Source organism: Pipistrellus hanaki, assembly GCF_964339955.1.
Source record: "Pipistrellus hanaki genome assembly, chromosome: 18".
Taxonomy (NCBI): domain Eukaryota; kingdom Metazoa; phylum Chordata; class Mammalia; order Chiroptera; family Vespertilionidae; genus Pipistrellus; species Pipistrellus hanaki.
Genome location: NC_140520.1, coordinates 36,283,734 through 36,306,215, shown reverse-complemented (window position 1 = coordinate 36,306,215; position 22,482 = coordinate 36,283,734). Strand labels below are relative to the sequence as shown.

Genomic DNA, 22,482 nt, shown 5'->3' with positions numbered 1-22,482 from the left:
GCGGGAGCATTTGGCTGCCTGTTTCATCCACGCGTGTTTGTGCCGCGGTGGCTGCTGAGTCCCGAAGCTGATGCTTTAGAAAGCACACGTGGGTGCTTCTCCTGTAGACATAATTTCCCTCTAAAGTCAGGAAACAGTCTGTTCAGCACTTAATGCAGAAGAGTGCTCAGTGCTCGTCAGTGTGAGTGTAACTGAGGCGCGCTGGCATTGCTGGGGGTTTGGTGTGTCCCAGCAGCGCCGGCCTCTTTCAGGCCCCCCACCCCCGTGTTTCCTCGATGGGAGTGCCACCTGCTGGACCTCCAGCCCTCCGGGACGGGTAGGGACGGGGCTTCGTGGTCGCCCCTGGCTCCTCAGAAGCATCTCCTGCCTCACCCTGTGGAGACCTCAAGGCAGGGGCCCCTGCCCCAGAGCTCCCGGGTCGGGTCAGATCCGAGGACGATACCGTGGAACTTGTGGGAGGCTCTTCCCTCCGAGGAGCCGCGTCTCCAGGAGCTCTGGGGCTTCTTGTCGTAGCACCAGCTCTTCTTCTCGTCGAAGACCATGAAAAGCAGGACGAACTCCCTCCTGTCCACGGGCAGCCCGCTCTCCTTGCTCAGGGTTCCTCGCCGGCAGATCAGGAGCGGGCCAATCAGGCCCGAGTGGATGTCCCGTTCCTGAAAGACAGCGGGAGGAATGGGGCGCACACCCTCTCGGAAAAATTGATTTTTTACAGAGAGGAAGGGAGAGGGATAGAGAGCTAGAAACATCGATCAGCTGCCTCTTGCACACCCCCTACTGGGGATGTGCCCGCAACCAAGGTACATGCCCTTGACTGGAATCGAACCTGGGACCCTTCAGTCCGCAGGCCGACGCTCTATCCATTGAGCCAAACCGGTTAGGGTGAGGGAACCTTCTTAGAGGCCTGACTGTGAAGAGTGTAAAAGAGTGTAAATAAAGCTGGATCTTACCCATGTAATTCTGTGACACTCAGATCCCCTTACTTTGCTTAGTTATTTACCTGGACATTGTAGTCATGATAATGATGGTAAAATATTGATGTTATAACAAATAGTATTTAGTGAGCATTTACTACTATATTAAATACTTTTCCTATAGCCCCTTATACAATTCTGACAACAATCCTGTATAGTGCAAAGAACTCACTTATTAAATTAATATGGCCAACTATGTGCCATGTGCTGTTGTTATCTCAGGTTTTATTCCGGTCAAGGGCACATGCCAGGGTTGTGGGCTTGGTCCCCATTAGGGAGCCTGCAGGAGGCAGCCACTCAGTGATTCTCTCCCATCATTGATGTTTCTCTCTCTCTCTCTCTCTCTCTCTCTCTCTCTCTCTCTCTCTCTCTCTCTCTCCCCCTTCCTCTCTGAAATCAATTTAAAAGAATAAAAGTAAAACATCCAAAAGAACACAGGAAGTCACCTTCACCTTCCATTAGGCAGACTGGGTTATGAGTTAGGGGACTGACAACACTGATGCTGTGCCTACCGTGTTCACCGCTGAGTAGTAGGCCCAGGCCCGGCAGGCGGAGCCGGGGTTCTCGGGCCCCGCCCTCGCGGTGGCTTGCCACACGTAGGTGTAGCTGCTGTTGGGCTGGACGGCATTGTCTTCCTGGAACCACTTGGGAGACTCGTCTTCATAATTCTTTCCCTCCGACGACTTTTCATAGAAAAGCCCGTGGGCGTGAAGAGAATATGGTCTGGATGCTAAATTTTTGAAACGAACCTAGAAAAAACGATGATCCACATCACACTTCAGCTTAACACCACGCCAGTTGCCACCAAACTTATGTACATGATTTCCTCTAATGTTTACTAGCCTCCTGCGAGATGGGGCCCACGCTGTTCCCCCCAGAAATGCCGAACCATGCTTGTTCCTCGCTCAAAGCAAAATTATCGCCCTTATCTACAATGCAATGCTGCCGATAGGAGCTCTGGATCTGAAGGCCGTGAGGCGTGGCTTTGTCCCAGCAAGCTTTTTGCCTGCTGGGGAAGAGAGGCTGCACGTGTGAATTCAAGTTAAACCCTGGGGAAAAAAGGCGTCGTACATCACGTGTGAATGGGTTGGAGAGAAGTCCCTGGGAGGAGCAATGCGGCTGAGTGTTTAGAAAGGGTGGAGGTAATGAAAGGAAGGCTCCTAGGGGGAGCGGAGTGGTGCTTACAGAACAAGCAGGAGCTCAGCAGAGGGAGAAATAGAGTCATAAGATGTTTTTCCCTTAGGGATTGCCAAATATTTGGCAACTAACTGTCTTTGAGAAGAAATGTCATTATCTATTAATTTTGGAAAATAAGTAAACCCAACCGGCCAGTGTGGCCCAGTGGTTGAGCATTGACCTATGAGCCAGGATGCCAAGGCTGGATTCCCAGTGCCTGGGTTGTGTGCCCGATCCTCCACTAGGGGGTGTGCTGGAGGCAGCCGATCAATGATTCTCTCTCATCATTGATGTTTCTCTTCCCCCCACTCCCTTCCTCTGTAAAATCAATAAAAATATATTTTTTTTTGGGGGGGGGGAGAGAAAGAAAATAACTAAATCACTCTTGGCTCTCCCGCCACCATGGCCTTTGCAGCCCTCCGGAGCTGGTGGGAGCGACTTACTTGGATAACGTCATCCACCTCGGCTCGAATGACAGGGCCAAGAATGCCAAGATGCTCTTCAGACTCTCCCCGAGGGTCCCGTCTGGTGAAAGTGCTGTCCAGGTACTTTCGGAAAACTACTTTCTTGTATACGGTGTCCTCTGGAACCTTACTGGTGTCTTCATCATCCATTTCACTGAGATGATAAAGACAGAATTTTTTACAAGAACAAATGAAAGACCATTCAAAGAATTTAAGAGCCGAAACCGATTTGGCTCAGTGGATAGAGCATCAGCCTGTGGACTCAAGGGTCCCATGTTCGATTCTGGTCAAGGGCATGCACATTGGTTGTGGGCACATCCCAGTGAGGGGTGTGCAAGAGGCAGCTGGTCGATGTTTCTCTCACTCTTCGATATTTATATTATAACTATCTCTCTCCCTTCCTCTCTGTGAAAAATCAATAAAATATATATTAAAAAATTAGCATACAAAAAAAAGAATTTAGGAAATGGTCTCTGTTTCTGGATATAACATCTAGCATAGAGAAGATATTTAACACATTTGATGAGCAAATGAGGGAAAATATAAATGACTAAAAAACACAAGCCAGTTAGCTATCCAGCTGCCAGCTCAGATATCATTTCTTTGGCATAGGTCAGATCTCTGGAAGCATTCCTCCATTTCTATAGTAGTATTATCGTGCATATAGTAAAACCCTATAGGGTTTCAGCATTTCTGTAGTCTATACAGTAAAGTATGTATCACAGTAGATTATCTGTGCGATTATCTATTATTAGTACCTGGCCTGTCTCTAGAGGAGAAGCCCCATGAGGTAGGGATTGTGCCTAGTTAGCTCACGGTTTTAATGCCAGTGCCTCACAGATTACCTGGCACCAGGCTGCAGTGGAGGAACACATATATGCTTAGCTAGTTTGCCCAGAATTATCTCCTGGGACTGCTGAAATTACGTTTCTGGCAGTAGTGGAAAAACCAGAAGAGATGAAAACACTGGCCAAACCTTTCTGCGTATTTTGCGTAATCCCAGGATATTTCTTCCGCAGCAATGTAGTAATACTTCCTGTTTCCGTTGCTGCTCCGTAGGTACGATGCTGCAATGCGGTCCGGGTTTCTGGAGGAGGTGATGTCGGTCCTAATGTCGGTTTGGTAAGGGTCATCGTAGGACACATGGTTCATTTTTGGAGCGTCTTCTTCACTGCTCCCTTGTTTCTTCCTCGGAATGATCTCAATGAGCTCTCCATTTTCTCCACTGAAGCCAAACACAACTTCTGGATCCAGTTCGCTTGTGATAGAGGTGTTATAGAGGGGAGGAGATGGCTGTGGAGATGGCATCTGACCAAAGTCTGAATAAGGGAAAGTATCATCAAATTCTGGAAGAAGCGGGGATGGACTGGATTCGGAAGTGTAGGCTGTTTGAGCAAGGTCTGGAGGAGGTGATGTCTGCCTGAGATCAAGAGGAAGGCCTGTCTGAGTGAAGTCTGGAGAGGGAGTTGCATGGCTGAAGTCTGGAGAGAGAGTCTCCTGGCCCAGGTCAGGGGAAAGGGTCATCTGGTCAAGGTCAGGGGGAAAGGTCATCTGGCCAAGGTCAGGGAGAAAGGTCGTCTCTCCAAGGTCAGAAGGAAGGGTCATCTGGCCGAGGTCAGGGGGAAGAGTCGTCTGGCCGAGGTCAGGGGGAAGGGTCATCTGGCCGAGGTCAGGGGGAAGGGTCGTCTGGCCGAGGTCAGGGGGAAGGGTCGTCTGGCCGAGGTCAGGGGGAAGGGTCGTCTGGCCGAGGTCAGGGGGAAGGGTCGTCTGGCCGAGGTCAGGGGGAAGGGTCATCTGACTAAGTTCTGGAGGGACAGTTGTCTGCCAGACTTCACGTTCTGAGGAAGGGGACACTTGTCCAGTGTCGGCAGGGAAGGACGGGGTTCCTCCACCGTAGTCAGGCATCTGGCCAGGCTCTGGAGAAGCTGCGTGACTGGGGCCCGTAGGGAACTGCGTTTGGTCAGGGTCTTGACTCGGGAACGTTTGGTAGAGCTGTTCTGGGGGCACTGTCTGGTACACGTCTGGCGAGAAGCGTGTCTGCCCGGTGCTGTCTGGGAGACTGTGATTACGGTCAGGAAGGGAGGCTGCCAGGCTGAGGTTCCCAAGGGGGAATGTCTGAGCGAGGTCTGTGGGAAGAGACGTCTCGTTGGCCTTGGGAAGGACGTCCGAAAGGGTGAGGTTTTCCTCTCCTCTGGGGAAGTTCTGTGGAGGGAGAGGAGCGTGGTACACAGGCTTCCTTTTCCGTGTCCGAATGAGAAACGTGCTGTTTCTCATGCTGCTGGTTCTTCCAGGTCTTGTCTGTAGAAATTTATGCTTCACGCCAGAAAACTTTGGGTGGCCACCTTGCTTTCCATGCCTGTGGGCTAGAGGGACTCGTTCTCCCCACGTCTTGGAGGCATTCTGGGGGCTGTCCCATCGCTTATTCACCGCCATGTCTCCAGCAGCCTCCGGGACTATTTCATAGCTACCTCTTTCAGAAACCATGTGCCATCTCTGATTCAAAACCATAGCTAGAGTCCTGTGTTTTAAGAGTAACAGATCACTGGGAAGGTCCTTCCAGGGCCCCATGATGGAAGAAGAGTTGCCTTGGCTTAAATGTCCCCTGGTTTTATGTCCTAGAAATTTCATCTGGGAGAACCTGTGCCTTGCCTCGAATCTTTTGCGTAGAGCCTGCCCTTGAATCCTTCTGAATCCTTCTGCACCACGAGGTCGGAGGCTTGTCCCTGTGATCTCTGGCTGTAGAGGGTCCTCCTCAGAATCTTCAGAATAAGAGCTGGAATGCTCTGCTGCAGAAGGGCTGAGAGCTGAGTTCTTTTCTAAGCCGGGCCCCACCTGGGGACCAGCTGAGGTGGTTTCAGAATGAGGAAGGGTTTTGTTAGGTTCTGCAAATTTATTGTCCGTGAGTCTGCTAATGTTGCTTGGGAAAGAAGAATTTGAATCAGCAGCTGAATCAGTACTTGGAGGAATTAATTCAGAGCTGTTCTCCAGGGCTATGGCAGTAAGATTGAACTCATCTTCCTCCTGATTCCGTGATGAATTTCTGAATGACCTAATTCCGAATAATAAAGCCAGTTGATCCTGGTAGTCATAGTCAGCAGAATCTCCTTCACCTTGGTTTTCCGGAAACTCTCGCATTTTCCGTGTATCCATGGATGTAGATGGTTGAGGTTCATATATTTCATATTCATCTTCATCATTCTGATGACACTTAACATCCCTGAATCTCAGCCTTAGGTTTCTGCTCCTTGGATTAGAATTCATGGTAGTTAACATCCAAGTTCCTAGAGAAGCAAGGCAGACAGAATAGAGAGCTTTAAGTCCAGAAAAACATATACTAGGTGTATCTGTTAATTACAGTGGATTTTGTAATCAAAGAAAACTCGATAATTTCAAGAGAAACAGCAAAAGTGCTTTATTCAAAGTAATGCCCATCGCTAGCTACACATTTCCCCCATCTTTCAGGTAATTTGTGGGTCCCATTCCAATAGAACTTTTACTGTTTTGAGGCAAACCATTCAGAAACCCAATTTTCTACTTCTTTGTTCGTTTTGAAGTGCTGCTCAGAAAGTGCATGTGCCATCAATCAGAACAGTGGTAATCTGAAGGAGCAAGGCCTGGTGAATATGGTGGGTGGGTTAATACTTCCCAGGCAGGATCTTTTAATGTGCCTTTAACTGGTTTTGAAGTGTGTGATGCTGTCATCATGAAGCAAAATTACTTTGCCGTGTCTTCTGGACCATTCTGGTCATTTCATGATCAAAGCATGGTTTAAATTGGTATGTGTTGTCGGTAACAATCAGTATTAATGGTTTCATCTGGTTTTAGAAGCTCATAATACAGCACACCTTCCCGATCCCACCAGACGCGATTTGGCCTTGCAGTCGATGTTGACAGTTGACCTGGATCAACCCAAGATTTTGTGCATTTGGGATTCTCAGAATAAGTCCACTTTTCATCGCCAATCACAATTTGATGCAAAAAAAGAATTTCTTTCATGCCATTGAAGCAACATTTTACTGATGACTTTTCGTTTTTCCATTTGTCTTTTGTTCTCTTGACGTGGCACCCATCTTTCTTCCTTTAAAATCTTTCCCGTTGTTTGTAAATGATTGGAAATTGTTTTGCTGACAACGTTTAATCTTTCTGCAAGTTATTTTTTAGTTTGACACATATCTTCATCCAACAATGCTTGTAATTGTTGGTCTTCAAACTTTTTCGGTTGATCTGGACTTTCTTTGTCTTTCACATCAAAATCATCACTTTTAAAGCATTCAAACCAGGGTTCACAAGTATCTTGAGATGGAGCATGTTCACCATAAGCTTCCCAAAGTATATGGTAACTCTCAGCAGCACTTTTCTTCAAAATAATGAATTAAAACTTCCACAAATGCTCTTTTTTTTGGCACAAAATTCAACATTTTTAAGTGTAAAACTATCTATGATGTTAACACTTTCAGAAAATTTGACATATGAAGTTTTGAAGCTTGCTATCAATACAATAAAATAGCATACCTATCATATCACATATATATCTACATATGTGTAACTCCATCTATTGAAAAAAATCCGCATTATTAACCAGTACAACTAGTAATATCCCTAGCATTTATTGTGGCAGATAATTTTCAACAAACTTTGACCAGGGATACTCAAGTGTGGCCTGTGGACCTCTGCTGCCCTGTGAACTGTTGGTTATGGGTCCACAGAGCCACAAGCAGGAAAATGAGAGTCAGGCACTTAGGACAATTATGAGCAATTTGACATTGCTGTGACACCCAAGCATGTGATCCATGCACTTACCTTGTTTAACAGAGTATGGACCAAAGGTATTGGTCAGCGGAGAGCAGGGAGAAAATAATCATCATAGCACAGATAGTTTGAGAGTCGCTATTTCAGAATATATTTTAAAATGGATGAATTGAGAATAAAATGAATTTTAATCATATCCATCTTGTTAGCTGCACCTCTTGTTTGAGAACTGTAGTTGGGGGAGGATGATGATATCTACCCCAGAAATAAGAGAAATTTAGGTATTTCCAGCTGACCAATAATTCACGTGGGTCCAGGGAAATTTTGAATCTCTTTGAAATGGTGTGATTTGCCGGCACACTGAAGCTTTCCTGGGAAGTGTCCAACAGTTTCCACTTGCTGAGCATCTACTGAGTGCTGGACACTTGGCGGCACATATTATAATTAACTAGAGGCCCGGTACACAAAATTCATGCATGTGGGAGAGGCTGTCCCTCAGCCCAGCCTGCACCCTCTCCAATCTGGGACTCCTCAGGGGATGTCCAACTGCTGGTTTAGGCCCGGCCCATGGGGATCAGGACTAAACCAGCATTCGAACATCCCTCTCACAATCTGGGACTGCCGGATCCTAACCACTCACCTGACTGCCTGCCTGATTGCCCCTAACCACTTCTGCCTTCCAGTCTGATCACCCGCTAAGAGCTCCCCTGTCGGCCTGATTGATGCCTAACTGCTCCCCTGCTGGCCTGATCACCCCCAACTGCCCTCTTCTGCAGGCCTGTTCACCCCAACTGCCCTCCCCTACCATCCTGGTTGCTCCCAACTACCCTCCCCTGTTGTTGCCCCCAACTACCTTTCCCTGCCGGCCATCTTGTGGCAGCCATCTTGTGGCAGCCATATTGTGATGATGTGAGGGCGTGGTGTGAGGGCCACCTAGGCTTTTATTTATATAGATGACCAAAGCAACTCTGTTAGCTGCTGTTGATCTGTGTGGGTGTGTTTTGTTTTTTCAGATGAATAAACTGAGCATCAGTGAGGTCAGGTCAGCTGCCCACGGCTATACCAGTGTTGTGTGGCCAGGCAGGATTTGAACTCAGGGCTGATGAACTCCAAAGCTCACGTGCTTTCCAGGATGCTGTACCGTGTCTGAGGCCTAGGCACTATACCTGATGGTCACTAACCCTGGCACACATGGCTGTCTTATAAAACTGGAAAGGCCATTTTGATAAAAGAAGTGTCTTTTTGAGACAGAATGTTCACACTTCCTCCTCAAAGTCATGCGGTATCTTCTGCGGATGTGTGCCTTTACTTCTCACTGACAGAAAAAGATGAACGGAACCCACATTAAGGGGCTGGGCCCACTGAGGCCATCCATTCCCCAAACTGAAGTCATGATAAGTATCAGAAGGGAAGCCAGTAAGGGATCTGAGAGCTGAGCCCGGACCTGAGCCTGGAGCGCTGCGGCAGACCTAGGGTCCAGGAGTCCCCGTCCACGCCAGGCTCTTACCCACGTTGTCCATCGTGACGGTCACCGATTCCCCGTGCATGGGAAAGAGCGTCAAGGTGTCCTCGTGCTTCTTCCCGTAGATGAAGGAGTGCCCAGTGAAGTGGATGGTCAGAAAGTCATCCTGGGCGCCCATGCTGCAGAAGTGCCACTGGATGGTGTCATCAAAGCAGAACCCGAGCGTGGAGATGCTGTCGGGCACGAAGCCGTTGATGGCTGAAAGAGTCGAACCAGTTAGAATGCCAGGCCCATGCCAGCCAGCGGGCACGTGTATGATACCTACAACACACGTCCCAACGTTCATTTGGTTGCATCAAAGCAGTGACTACCTGAGACCAGCTCTGCCAGGTGTAACATGTGACAACAAGGTCACACCCAGACTCCCCACAGCAGTGGCTCTGAACTTAAAACTGCAGCACATGGCTCAGGGAATACCTACTATTCTGAGTGTCTTACTGCACACGTCACACCCCTCCCACAGAAAGACTGCAAAACTCCCGGCTACCCATACACACTAACCATTTCAGTGTGATTTGAAAATCTGTTTTGAGTTACTTATGTTGTTTCTGCCCTGGCCATAGAGTATCACCTTGCACCCACAATGTCTGTTTTGCAACCCAGACACCACAGGCCAAGGTGTGCAGCCCTTTCCTTTACCACTCCCATCCCTCACCTGTTCTTCTCTGCCCAGAGCACACACACAAACACACACACACACACACACACACACACACACACGGAGCAGGAGACCAAGAAGACATGTAAGGATAACAAGCTTTTGACCTCTCGCTGTAAAAAGGTTTCCATTTTGGCTCAGTGGATAGAGTGTTGGCCTACGGACTGAAAGGTCCCAGGTTTGATTCCGATCAAGGGCATGTGCTTTGGTTGCGGACACATCCCCAGTGGCGGGTGTGCAGGAGGCAGCTGGTCGATGTTTCTCTCTCATCGATGTTTCTAACTCTCTGTCCCCCTCTCTTCCTCTCTGTAAAAAAAATCAATAAAATATATATTTTTTAAAAGTTTTCCATGAATCTCTCTTTATGTAATTTCATCATCAAATCCCCGGATGAAGGTGAAGCTGAGATGAGAGTTGGTTCTCATCCACATCTGCCTCTAGGCTCCGCCACACTTCGACCACACGAGTGAGAAGGTGATGGACAGAGAAGAGAGCGTGCTCTACTCACTGCTCATGATGTTTGACTCGTAAAACTTAGGGTCGTCACGGTTCACCTCCTCAGGATTCTCACAGAACTTGTAGATGTTGTCCTCAATGTACCAGCTCTTGTTCTCATCGAACACAGCGAACACGGCCTGCTGCTCGATGTCTGCAACTCTCTGCGGGGAAAAGAGCTGCATTCTAACATCCCCGCCCGAAACCCACAGCTCAGACACCCCAGGGCGCGGTCCTTGGGGCCACGGAAGCCACGCATTCAGGCCTTGGTAAGAGCCCCCTGTGTGCAAAGCCCTCGTGAGAGCCAAAGGTATTGCGCAAAAGCAGATCAGGAAATTCAGAGACTAAAATATCCTAACAGAAAAATCCCATTTGTCATGGCGACTGTCATTCTGCTTATCTCTGTGATGGAACACCTTTCTACCGGACTAATGGACTGACGGGTGTGCTCCGAACCATTGCAAGGAATAAAGCAGGAGGCTGCAGTAGGAAAGCTTCATACTTATCCCTACGTGCTTCCTTTCCAGGTTCAATAAATTAGGGTCTTCCCAATGTTCGTTTCTGATTTTCCTAGCATATATTTATTTTGTATGCCTTGGATGAGACCTTTCTAAAAAAATTATAGCTTAGCCTAATTGCCTGTGAATTTAATGGAGCTTAGTAACATGAGACTCTTCTACAGTGAAGATCGGGTCAGAAGATCCAGGTCTTGGTCTAGTTCAGCCTCGCTAGAGATGGACCCTTGTCAAGGTGCAGTCTCCCCAAAAGCCATGTCTCCCGCGTATCTATCATCTCTCTTTCTCGTGCAGATCTCTACTCTACAGACAACAAGGATCAGTACAGAGCCTTACACTCCTGCCAGGTGCTACCTCCCTGAGTCCCCAAACAACCTGTAATTCTTAGGGTAGGTATTACCAATCTCATACAAGGAAGAAACTAAGAGAGGCTGAGAGACTTGCATGCAGACAATAACAACAGACCTGGACTTTGAAATTAGAACAAAGCTTGGCTTCACACCATAACCTCGCCTTCTGCAGTGAGAGTCTGGGTGACAATGGACAAGACAAAAAGTTCCCAAAGGAGTACATGCCCTCACAGGCACACTCCAGGGGACTACTTAATGTAATGTTTTCTGTTCCAGAAAAGGTCCGCTACTTAGCAAGGAGACCTAGTCTGTTCCAGCCGGAAGACATTCCTGGAATTTCTGAGTGGGTATGCCAAGGACAAAATACCTGTATGCCTCGCGTGTCCAGGGATCTGCTCTTACAAACCAGAAGTAGCCCTATGAGCCCCGAGGCAATGTCCCTTGTGACGTCCACATTACTGTAGTACGGTCTTGTTAAGCACTGGGCGTCGTTGTCTGTGGGCTCATCAGACTCCAGAATATTCCATTTGTAAGTGTAGGTTTCCCCTGGTTGAACTGCTCTGATCATAGTGTTACTGCCTGAAAGAAAATATAGTCAGAATGATTTTCATTTTCAAAATTATTTTTATGAGAATGAATGATACAATGGAGCTTTCATTGCAAGCAATTAGTATTGGGAAAGGAATATTCTTTTTATATTAAGATCCACTTAATAGAACCCTAGATTGCTCCCCTAGAGGCCGCTGTGGCACTAATAAAGGACACTGTAGGGCAAGCATGTCAAACTCAAAGGCTAACATGGGCTAAATAAACAAGGTGTAAGTGTATGTGGCCGCAAAAAACAAAAGCTTCAATTGTCATAGAAACGCAGGTTTATTTCAATAGAGACATGCTGAATACAAAGGGCTGAAATAAATGAGTCATCGTCAACATAAAATAATAGAACATTTTAATAAAAATTAATATTTTTCTTGGACATTAACTTACCAGACACGGAATAATGGCACAAATTAATAAGTGTAACACAAATAAACCTGTTTTTCTTGTTCTCCAAAAGTGAAATATTTCCTGTTGCGCACACCAAGTTAGTACAAGACTAATGACGTGGCCATCAGCTGCTAAAATATTTGCTGCTGGTATTAATGGAGAGAAATGGTGCGTTTGTGCATAAGGTGAGTAAGGGAAATGAACGCAACACGATTATCGTAATCAGTCATTAGCGAACGTTATAGTTCATTATTAATAATTATGTATAACAGGATATTGTAAAAATTAAGTTATGAAATTTTTATTAAAATGTTTCTTACATACGTTATATTGGCTGGGCTACAAAAATTTTTGTTGTGGGCCAAATGTAGCCCATGAGCCTCGAGTTTGACATGCTTGCTGTAGGGTAAGTAACCCCTGAGATGAGCAGGGTTTCCCATGGCTTTTAGGATCCCTGCCCATGTGTGGATACTACCTGACTGCACAAGGTTTACTACTGATCAAGAGGGACAGTAGAAAAAGATGGTAGCTTCTCGGAGGTCAATAGTTGCATTCAGGAGAAGTGAAAGAGTCAAACCTGAGGAGGAGGAAGAGTTGGCTTCATCTTCAAAAGGAGAGAAGGTCACGCCATGAGGGTAAATGCTGTAGGGGCGGCTGGCCATATTTTTGAAGGTGATCTACAAAGTTAACTCAGATTCATTATTTGGGACTTAAGGCTGATCATGTGCATTAATAGAGGATGTTAACTTTGCATGCTCACTTGTTGGATGGTGTGTGCATGCATGCAATCTTGTTCTGTTTACCTGAGCAGAAATCTCTCCATTGCCCGACAGAAGCATTTGAGAGAGTTTCACTTCACATGGTGGTCTGACCTTAGAAGTGACATTTCCTCACAGTACACCACCCCCTCTGAGCTGGTCCCCATATCCTTCCCGTCTCCTTTCAGCTCAGACCCCATCTGTTTCCATTTTCTGCTCCTCCTCTTATCTACACCATGACCTCCTTCTCCAGCTGGCCAGGTTTCCCAGAACCCCGTCCTTGAAGCTGTGTCTTAAGGGCATGGCTAAGAGCCGGATCCTCAATTTCCAACGAGGTGTATTCATACTCCCTAAGAGCACCTCAGAGGGATCAGAGATGGGGGAAGGGAAAGAGCAACAAAGAGAGGCTGCTTCTGGTCCTTTGGTTATTTTCAAATGAACAGAATTGGCCTTTTCTGCAGATGCCCTCCTAGCTCCACCCATGCAGCAGTGAAGTATGGTCTTGGTAAGCACTGGGCATCATTTTAGGAGCATTATCCACACAGGGGTCCTGGTTAGGCACCTTAATCTTCAAAAGAGAACCTTGATTATATATTTGGTTGATTGCCAAAGCATTTAGGTCATCCTCCATCTGTAAATAATCTGCATTCTAGAATCTTGCCAAAGATTGCAACCTTCAATTCTCTGCTTCCCGTGTTTATAAAAAGCTTGATGAACCTGGCCAGCATGGCTCAGTGGTTAAGCATCGACCTCTGAACCAGGAGGTCATGGTTCAGTTCCGGTCAGGGTACATACATGCCTGGGTTATGGGCTCGATCCCCAATATGGGCAGCCGATCAATGATTCTCTCTCATCATTGACGTTTCTACCTCTCTCTCCTCCTTCATCTCCAAAATCAATAAAAAAATATATATTTTTTTAAAAAGCTTGATGATGTGTCATAGTATTAAAGGAAAACTCTCTGAACAACACTCAGTCTCATGATAAAATATAAGTTTTTTAGTGTGTCTTTATCAGAGATCAGACTTCAGAGAATTTATACCAAGACCACAGTGAAGAATTTTTTCTCAATGGTATTTACTGTGATATTCTTAGCTATAATGAGAAACACTTTTATAAGGCTCTACAATATTTTTAAAAAATATATATTTTATTGATTTTTACAGTCAGGAAGGGAGAGGGATAGAAAGTTAGAAACATTGATGAGAGAGAAACACCGATCAGCTGCCTCCTGCACACCACCTACTGGGGATGTGCCCACAACCAAGGTGCATGCCCTTGACTGGAATCGAACCTGGGACCCTTCAGTCCGCAGGCCGATGCTCTATCCACTGAGCAAAACCAGCTAGAGCTACAATATTTTTATTTATTGTAAAAATTGTAGGGATTTTTATCAAGGAATCTATCCATTGCATCAGATAGCACCCTCTTTTCAAGGATCTGTGGGAGAAATTCTTCTCTGGTCGCTGTGCTTCTTTTATGACTACTGCGATTCTGGCCCTAACAGATTTCCTTTTTTACTTTGGCTACTAGAAAGCTCAGGAAAAAATTGCAAACAACCTTATAAGACCGTATGGTAGGTATTTCATTATACTTACCTTATCCTTGGTTTTCTTTTCTTTGTACCCAATATTATTCACCCCAATTACATTGACTATTTTGTTCTTTTATAATTTGATAAACTAGCTCAGATTCTTTGTATTATGGGGTAAGCTATAAATAAATGCAAATACTAAATAAAAAAATAAAAATTGTATTTGAATTTAAAATTACATGGACACCTTTAAAAAAAAAAACAGCCAGTACTTATAATGTCTTTTGTTACTTAACTTCTTTCACATGGGCCTACGTGTCTGTTACTCACTTTGAGCGTGTCTCTGACCTGGGCTCTGATAATAGGGCCCAAGATCCCATCTTCATTGTTTCTGGACTCCTCCAGGCGTTTGGTGAAGGTCTCATCTTGGTACTGTTTGTACACAACCTTCTTATAATGTTTTCCAATTTGGTTGGAGAAATTATCCAAGTGCATAGATCTGTATTGTCTTAAAGTGAAATAAAATATTAAAAAATTAATCATTTTCTCAAGTAGAGACCCCAGTAGGATGGGGAAATCCTGTGTTTAGAAGTTCTGCTCTTGGATTAGCTAAAAAAACAAAACCAACTCCTAATATGATTTGCAAAGTCTTGATATCTTTCATCTATTGATAGTTGGAAAACTGGAATCCTCTGGTCCATGATAAAGTCATAATCATGGTTAAAAGCAGCTTTTTAAATCTTCCTATCCCTTTGGTTACTAGAGCAGACCTTAGATGTCTTTGAGGAAAGGTCTATCTGGATGAAAAAATGGGATTTTTTTCTCAAGTCTTTCCTATCACTTCATTTATGATACCCTGGTTGGCTTTCCTGGTATTTATCAATTTCTAAAAGTACTTCCTCACTCCAGGAAGTTTTTACTATCTTTTTAAAAAATATATATTTTATTGATTTTTTTTTAACAGAGAGGAAGGGAGAGGGATAGAGAGTTAGAAACATCGATGAGAGAGAAACATCGATCAGCTGTGTCCTGCACACCCCCAACTGGGGATGTGCCCACCACCAAGGTACATGCCCTTGACCGGAATCAAACGTGGGACCCTTAAGTCCAAAGACCAATGATCATATCCACTGAGCCAAACCAGTTAGGGCAATTTTTACTATCTTTGTTAGACATGCTCTGTGCTGCTGGTCTATCCTGTTTACCACCCACTCAGTCTAGGTACCAACTGAGAAGCCACCACCATAACCCAGCTTCTGCAGTTCTTTGATAAATGATTAGGAAGCAGCAATAAGAACCACTTCACTCCTTGGTCCTCTTTATTACCTTAAAATACCTTGGTAAAAGCAGAAGCTCCGTGAGAGAATTTATCCATTTCATCCATTTATTTTGCATAATAAACAGCACTGACTGTTGCCAGAGAGACCCAGGTCCCTGTCTTAGTTCTGTCAATTATTATATAATCTTGATCAATTCCTTTTTTGATGTTTTTAATAGCAAATACATTCAAATGATTTTGATTAGTGAGAACTCTCACTCACATACTATATCCTCTCAACCCCACCTCTCTACCTCTCTGCATTTTCTAAGTATTCACTTATATTATTGTGTACAATTCCAGGAAATCTTTATGCACATCCCTTCCAAGATTTGGGAAGTTTTCAACCATTATGTTTAAAGAAGCTTTCTGTCCCTTTCTCTTCTTTTCCTTCAGACTCTTACAGTGCACGTTAGTTCTTTTGATGCCATTCCATAATTCCTATAAGTTTTCCTCATTCTTTTTCATTCATTTTTCTCCTTGTTCCTATAAGTGGGTAATTCCAAATTACCTGTCCCTAAGTTTGCTGAATCTTTCTTCTGCATGATTGAATCTGGCATTAAAGCCCTCTATTGATTTTTTTTCAGTTCTGTTATTGTATTCTTCAGTTCCAAGTTTTCTGTTTGGTTATTCTTATTGTTTATTAGACTTCTCATTCTGTTCATGTGTTGTTTTCCTGAATTTGGTTAGTTGCCTGACTGTGTTCTCTTGCACTGCAATGAGGTTTTTTAAGACGAGTATTGTACATTATTTATTTGTCAGGCACTTCATAGATCTCCAACTCTTTGAGGTTGGTTCCTGACACTGTATTAGTTTCCTTTAGTGGTGTCATATTTGCCCGATTCTTTGTGGCTTGTGTCGCCTTGAGCTGGTGTCTGTGCATTTGAAGAAACAGACACCGTCTTCCAGCCTTTACATACTGAGTTTGGCAGGCAAAGAACTCCTCCGGACAAGTGTCCCACTGATGGGATCGCTTTTGGGATGACAGCCAAGTGAGGTTGGATCAGGTCACATGGCTGCTGGCGGGCAAGCCTTTACCAAGAGCTCAGATGGGTATGGGTTCTGTCTGGTCCGTGGAAGATGGGACTGCCTCCAGGACCTTAGTCAGTAGAGTTGGTGCTGGAATAATAGTCCATTTTAGGGTCCTCAGTGGAGTTTGCAAATGGTAGGCCTGTTACCAGGTGTGTAGATGGTTATGGCTCCCATCTGGTCCTTGGGAGGGCTCCCATCATGTTCCTGGATAGGTCCCTGATGGGCAGGACTGCTTCTGGACTGCAGCTGGGAGGGCTGGAGTTGGGTTGTAGGACCACTTAAAGATCTGCACTGGGACCAAGGCCGGCAGGCCAGCCTCCAGGCTCATGGACAGGGGTCGCTTGTCAAACAATGTAGCAGGATCTGTAGCTGAGTCCGTAAGAGGACGAGGCTGCTTCTAGGCTTGTAACCTGGCCTACAATGAGCAAAACTACCACCTGAGCATGACTGGCCTTGTCAAAACAGCCCTCCGAGGTCCTGGCTTTCCTTGTGATTTTGTGTTTCTACCTGGTTTGCAAAGCTCTCACAAAGGCACTTTTGTTTGTGGATGGCTGGCAACTATTGTTGCTGTCGGGGAGAGGGGTAAGGGCTCCCCTATTCTACCATCTTGCTCCCCTGACTTTTTAGTTTAACAATGGAGAACTTCTTATATTAGTGCATAAAGCATGTTTGCATCCTTTTAAAACAGATCATGGTATTCCATGTCTGGATATCCCATAATTTATTAAACCAATTTCCTATTAATGGACAGTTAGGGTTGTTTCCAATCTTTTGCTACTACTAACAGGGTAGCAATGACTATCCTGTATGTACAACATTTTCCCTGAGAATGGTATATCTCAATAGTAAATTCTCAGGGTGAGATTGCTGGGCCAAAGGGTATAGGCATTTATAATTATGACACAAATGCCAGATTATCCTCTAGATAGCTCTTCCAGTTTACTCTTCCACCAGCAAAATGGCAGTGCCTGCTTCTCACAGCCTTGCCAAGAGGTTACATCACCTCCACTGTGAGTCTGCTGGATGGAAAACAGTATTTCCGAGAAGTTTAATTTGCATTTCCCTCACTGTGAGTGAGCCTGAGTACTTTTTTCAGATGTTTCAGAGCTATTTTGAATTTCCAGATTTATTAATATCCCTGACCTATTTCCTACTCTACTTAATAAATAAGCTGTCTCTCACTTCTAGAGATAAAGTGAAGCTCTTAGGAAGGATTTAACACAGTGCTTGGCAATAGCAAACATCCAACAAGTGGTAGCTGCTATTATTATTATTATTATTATTATTATTATTATTATTATTAGAGGCCTGGTGCACAAAATTTATGCATGGGAAGGAGGGGTGTTCATCAGGCCAGCCTGCACCCTCTCCAATCTGGGACCCCATGAGGGATGTCCGACTGCCCATTTAAGGCCAATCCCAGTGGTATCTGGCCTAAACGAGCAGTTGGACATCCCTCTCACAATCCAGGGCTGCTGGCTCCCAATTGCTCTCCTGCCTGCCTTCTTGATTGCCCCTAACCACTTCTGCCTGCCAGCCTGATCACCTTCTAACCACTCCCTTGCCAGCCTGATTGTTCCTAACTGTTCTCCCCTGTAGGCCTGGTCCCCCTCCCCCCACTACCCTTCCCTGCATGCCTGGGTCTCCCCCAACTGTCCTCACCTGCAGGCCTGGTCCCCCCCAACTGCCCTCCTCTGCCAGCCTGATCACCCCAACTGCCCTCCCCTGAAGACCTAATCTCCCCCAACTGCCCTCCCCTGCTGGCCATCTGTGGTAAACATCTTGTGTCCACATGGGGACAGCCATCTTGTGTGTTGGAGTGAAGGCCAGTTTGCATATTACCTCTTTATTATATAGGATTATTATTATTATTTCCTCTTTGGTGAGTTTGGGGTAATTCCAGGTAGATTTTGAACAAGACCTGAATGGAACCCAAAACATGTAATCCCCTGAGAGCTGTCAACTCCTGACACCTCACTCACGCACCCAGGACCCTGTGGAACATGCCTGAGCCTTTGCTCAGTGGTCAGAACCCCCAAACTCACTTGTTCATGTTCAGCGGAATGAAGGGTGCGTAGTCCCAGATGACTTCCTCGGCAGCGATGAAGTATTCCCACCTCTTCATGTGCCGCCGCTGCTCCAGTGTCAGCGGCTTGTAACTCCGCGTCCTCTTTGCACAGTTTTCAATGTTGAGGTGAGCCTGCATCCCAGCTGAGTTAGTACACAGAGACAGTGAAAGAATTGGGGAGAAGGAACTAAGGCTGAGCAAACTGTGTAACTTTTCAACAGCGGAAGGGTGAACTGACACTGGTGAAAGCAAGGGAGAGATGGGAAGGGCTGGGGCGGGGGGGAATCTGGGGAAGATGGTCTTTGCTTCTTCCAGAGCAGAACATCTGTGGCTTCCAGACCCTGAGACCCTATGGCTTAGGTCTTGTTGATTTCTCCTTTTTCCTGTCATCTGCCCCTTTATTTGTAAAATCAAAAGAATACAGTAATACTGTATAAAATTGCTAAAAATTAAATAAGTTAATACAAAAGCAATTAACCTCGATAATGTTAGCTTTGTTGTTTTATGATCACTTGGGTGACAATTTCATCAGTTCAAATATAATTTTGACTGCTCAGTGCAAAAAAATACCACAGTACCCGAGTTGGTTGGGCACTGTCCTGTGCACTGAAAGGGTGGATTCCTGGTCAGGGCACATGCTCAGGTTGCAGGTTCAATCCTTGGTTGGGGGTGTGCAAGAGGCAGCTCATCAATGTTTTTCTCTCACATTGATGTTTTTCTCTGTCCTTTTTCCTTCCTCTCTCTATCTATAAATCAATAAAAAATCTTTTTTTATATAAAATAAAATGGTCTCAATCCTCTTTCTTATGTGTTTTGCTTGTACATATTTTTTGGTAACAAAATAATTTCCTATACTAATATCATTTATCTATAATTTAGTCTCTGTTTATGGGACTATATTTTTAAAGCGACTATGTGTAATAGAACAATGAGTCTTTTGTTTACGTGAACCATGTAACAACCTGGGTTGATCTCCCCCCACCAGAGTTCCTTGGTATTCTTTCAAGCTCAGTCCTCAGCTGCTTAGGTTTTATGGTTGAGCCATTCAGTGCACACTCATTGGGTTCCTCTTTGTGCTCATTTTGCTCTAAAACGAAGTCTTTTCATGTTAAAACTTCTGCACTTTCTGTAACTGGACACTACTATCCATTTGCATGTTTGCCTTGTTCTGGCATCCGCATCTTTTCCTACAGTAGCTACATCCTAAACACCACAAGAAAGAACATCTCTGTGGGCATTTCTCTCCTTCCTCCCTTTTCCTTTCAAGGAAGTAGAGACCTCTTCAGCTTTTGCTTCATTTAAAAAGTCTTTGTCAATTCCTCCCCTTCCTCCACACCCAAGGAAGGCTGTAAATCTACGTGGAGAATGTAAGTTCTCTTCCCAGGGACCAAGGCAAGTATGTCTGGAATGTGGGTGGCTTAAGAAGGCAGAGGGTAAGGAGGGAGTAAGCGCCTGGGAAAAAGGGTCCTACATCCACAAGGAAGACTGTGGGTGGGAACGTTTCTTGCCTTGGAAGTGTTTGGCGGTGAGAGAGGAGATGACCCACGTCCCCTCGGGGCCCATCGTCATGTTTGCGGTCGTGGACGTGGCGCTGACGAGGGTCACGGCTGAGACCTTGCGCTGGTTCTGCTCCAGGACCTGGCCATTGAAGTGAATGGAGAACAGCTCTGGCCCAGAGCTCATGCCGATCAGATGCCAGCTGACGTGGTCGTAGGCGCAAATGGCTATATCTGCGAGAGGAGGAGAGATCGGGGGCAAAGCCAGGCAGTCAGTGCTCTGTGGTAAGAACCTCTTCACCCCAAAGGGATTGAGTACCTGCCATTGTGCAAGGTTCTGAGGAGCAGACCCTCCAGCGGTGGTGCCTGCCCTAGAAACGGAGACATCCGAGGGAAGGGCCAGCAGGCATTGCCACGCATTGCGGTGAGGGATGCTACAGAAGGAAGGCAGAGCCCAGAGAGGGGCCTTGGTTCAGAGATGGATTGTAAGGGACTAAGCTGCAGAGGGAACCAAGCAGGTGGCCACCACCCTGGGTTACCGGGACCAAGGGGTTTCCCTGGATGCAGGGCTTTCATTGTTAGAACTGGGCAAGCCTGGCAGCTGGGCACTTACAGCCAATCTGGGCTCAGCGGGAGGGAGGCACCTGTCTCCATGAGGGCCGAGTTCAGAGCCTGATCATCTCAGCGGGACAGAGAGAGGGGCAAGCTCTGCCAGAGGGAAGAGGTGAAGGTGGTTCATGATGGCCGCCTGCGCCTGTGCCCCTTGCTGGTCGCTTTAATGAGGCTGCCATGAATTAGCCTGTGGGTCACAGGCTCCCCTTAAAATGCAGAGTCCTCAGTGTAGCTCCCCTGCAAGTGCAGGCCCAGGTGAGACCTGCTCAGAGCACTCCATCCAGTAATGCTGCACATCCCTTCCCTTAGGTAGCTTCCACTTTGCCTGTTGTACTTGCTGGTTTAAAAAACATGACAAAATCTCATCCTAGCTGGTTTGACTCAGTGGATAGAGTGTTGTTGGCCTTCAGACTGAAGATTCCAGTCAAGGGCACAGGCCCAGGTTGTGGACTCAATCCCCAGTAGGGGGTGTGCAGGAAGAAGTCGATCAATGATTCTCTCTCATTGATGTTTCTCTCTCTCTCCCTCTCCCTTCCTCTCTGAAATAAATAAAAATATTTTTTAAGCTGAGACTGGTTTGGCTCAATGGATAGAGCGTCGGCTTGGGGACTGAAGGGTCCCAGGTTCGATTCCGGTCAAGGGCATGTACCTTGGTTGCAGGCATATCCCCAGTAGGGGCGTGCAAGAGGCAGCTGATCGATGACTCTCTCATCGATGTTTCTCTCTATCTCTCTCCCTTCCTCTCTGTACAAAATCAATAAAAAATATATTTAAAAAATATTTTTTAAAAAGATGATAAAACCTTGAGGACCACTGAGCTAGATCACCTTACCTTCCTGACTAAGAGCTGAAAGTAGTGGGTACTATCACCTTCCTTAGTGCCGGAGGGCAGCAGCAGCCTAAGGCACCATCGAGTCTAGTGGTGCTGGGAAGAGCACAGCCCTGCGCGGTACCTGGCACCGTCCCGTTCACATAGCCGTTGACTGTGTACATGACGGATGATGACGGGCTCCAGCTCTTGCTTTCATCAAACACAGCGAACATGAGCACCTGCTGCTTGTCAAACATCTTCTGACTCCCATCCTCAGTGAGGGTTCCTGGGAAAGAAAAGATGTGCTTGTCAATAGCATCCAGGGTAGAAAACTCTCATTTGCTGTTCCTAGGTAGCAGAGCTGAAGGCAAGCAACCAATCTTAGTGATGTCAATGCGGAGAAACTCTTGTTTTCAAAATAGCATCTTGCCCTGGCTGGTGTGGCTCAGTTGTTGGGCATCAACCATGCACCGAAAAGTTGCTGGTTTGATTCCAGTCAGTGCACATGCCTGGGTTGCAGGCTCAATCCCCAGTAGGGGGTGTGCAGGAGGCAGCTGATCGATGCTAGCTTTCAGATTGATGTTTCTCTCTTCCTCCTCTCTCTTCCTTCTCTTCCTTCCTCTCTCTCTAAAAAATCAATGCAAATAAAAAAATAAAAGTAAATAGCATCTTTATCAAACAATGATGATTGGGGGCTTATTAAAATCTTGCTGCCACATTAACCATTTTCTCTGGTGCCTCATAGCCTTGAGGAATGGGGCTTTAAAGGTGAATTTGAACAGGCATAGAGAGGAAACTTTTGGTGATGTCAAGGTTTTGGCAAAAGTATCATCTCCTCCTGTGTCAGTAGACAAATACAAAGGTACGAGAGCTTGGTTGGTAAGAGCTCAGCTCTCCAAGTTTCGTCCCACCACCTTGCTGTTCATGGAATGGCTCATCAGAGAACTGGTTGAGAGGGTCAAGGTG

At 45.9% G+C, this 22,482-nt stretch overlaps 1 protein-coding gene across 2 annotated transcripts in view; it reads right to left on the bottom strand.

The window, feature by feature from the left end:
* Positions 1-22,482, bottom strand: part of F5 (coagulation factor V) — a 63,138-nt gene that overhangs the window by 18,086 nt on the left and 22,570 nt on the right. For both annotated transcript variants that reach the window (XR_014793324.1, XM_084865724.1), the window contains exons 5-16: positions 21,659-21,802; positions 20,106-20,327; positions 18,575-18,740; positions 14,510-14,687; positions 12,465-12,564; positions 11,268-11,479; positions 10,049-10,199; positions 8,868-9,080; positions 3,588-5,892; positions 2,591-2,765; positions 1,484-1,720; positions 443-653 (exon numbers count right to left, since the gene is read on the bottom strand). Coding sequence is in view for 1 of the 2 variants with exons in the window: in XM_084865724.1 (XP_084721850.1) it covers positions 443-653; positions 1,484-1,720; positions 2,591-2,765; positions 3,588-5,892; positions 8,868-9,080; positions 10,049-10,199; positions 11,268-11,479; positions 12,465-12,564; positions 14,510-14,687; positions 18,575-18,740; positions 20,106-20,327; positions 21,659-21,802 (4,314 nt within the window). In the remaining variant the exon portion in view is untranslated. The remainder of the gene's footprint in view (positions 1-442; positions 654-1,483; positions 1,721-2,590; positions 2,766-3,587; positions 5,893-8,867; positions 9,081-10,048; positions 10,200-11,267; positions 11,480-12,464; positions 12,565-14,509; positions 14,688-18,574; positions 18,741-20,105; positions 20,328-21,658; positions 21,803-22,482) is intronic.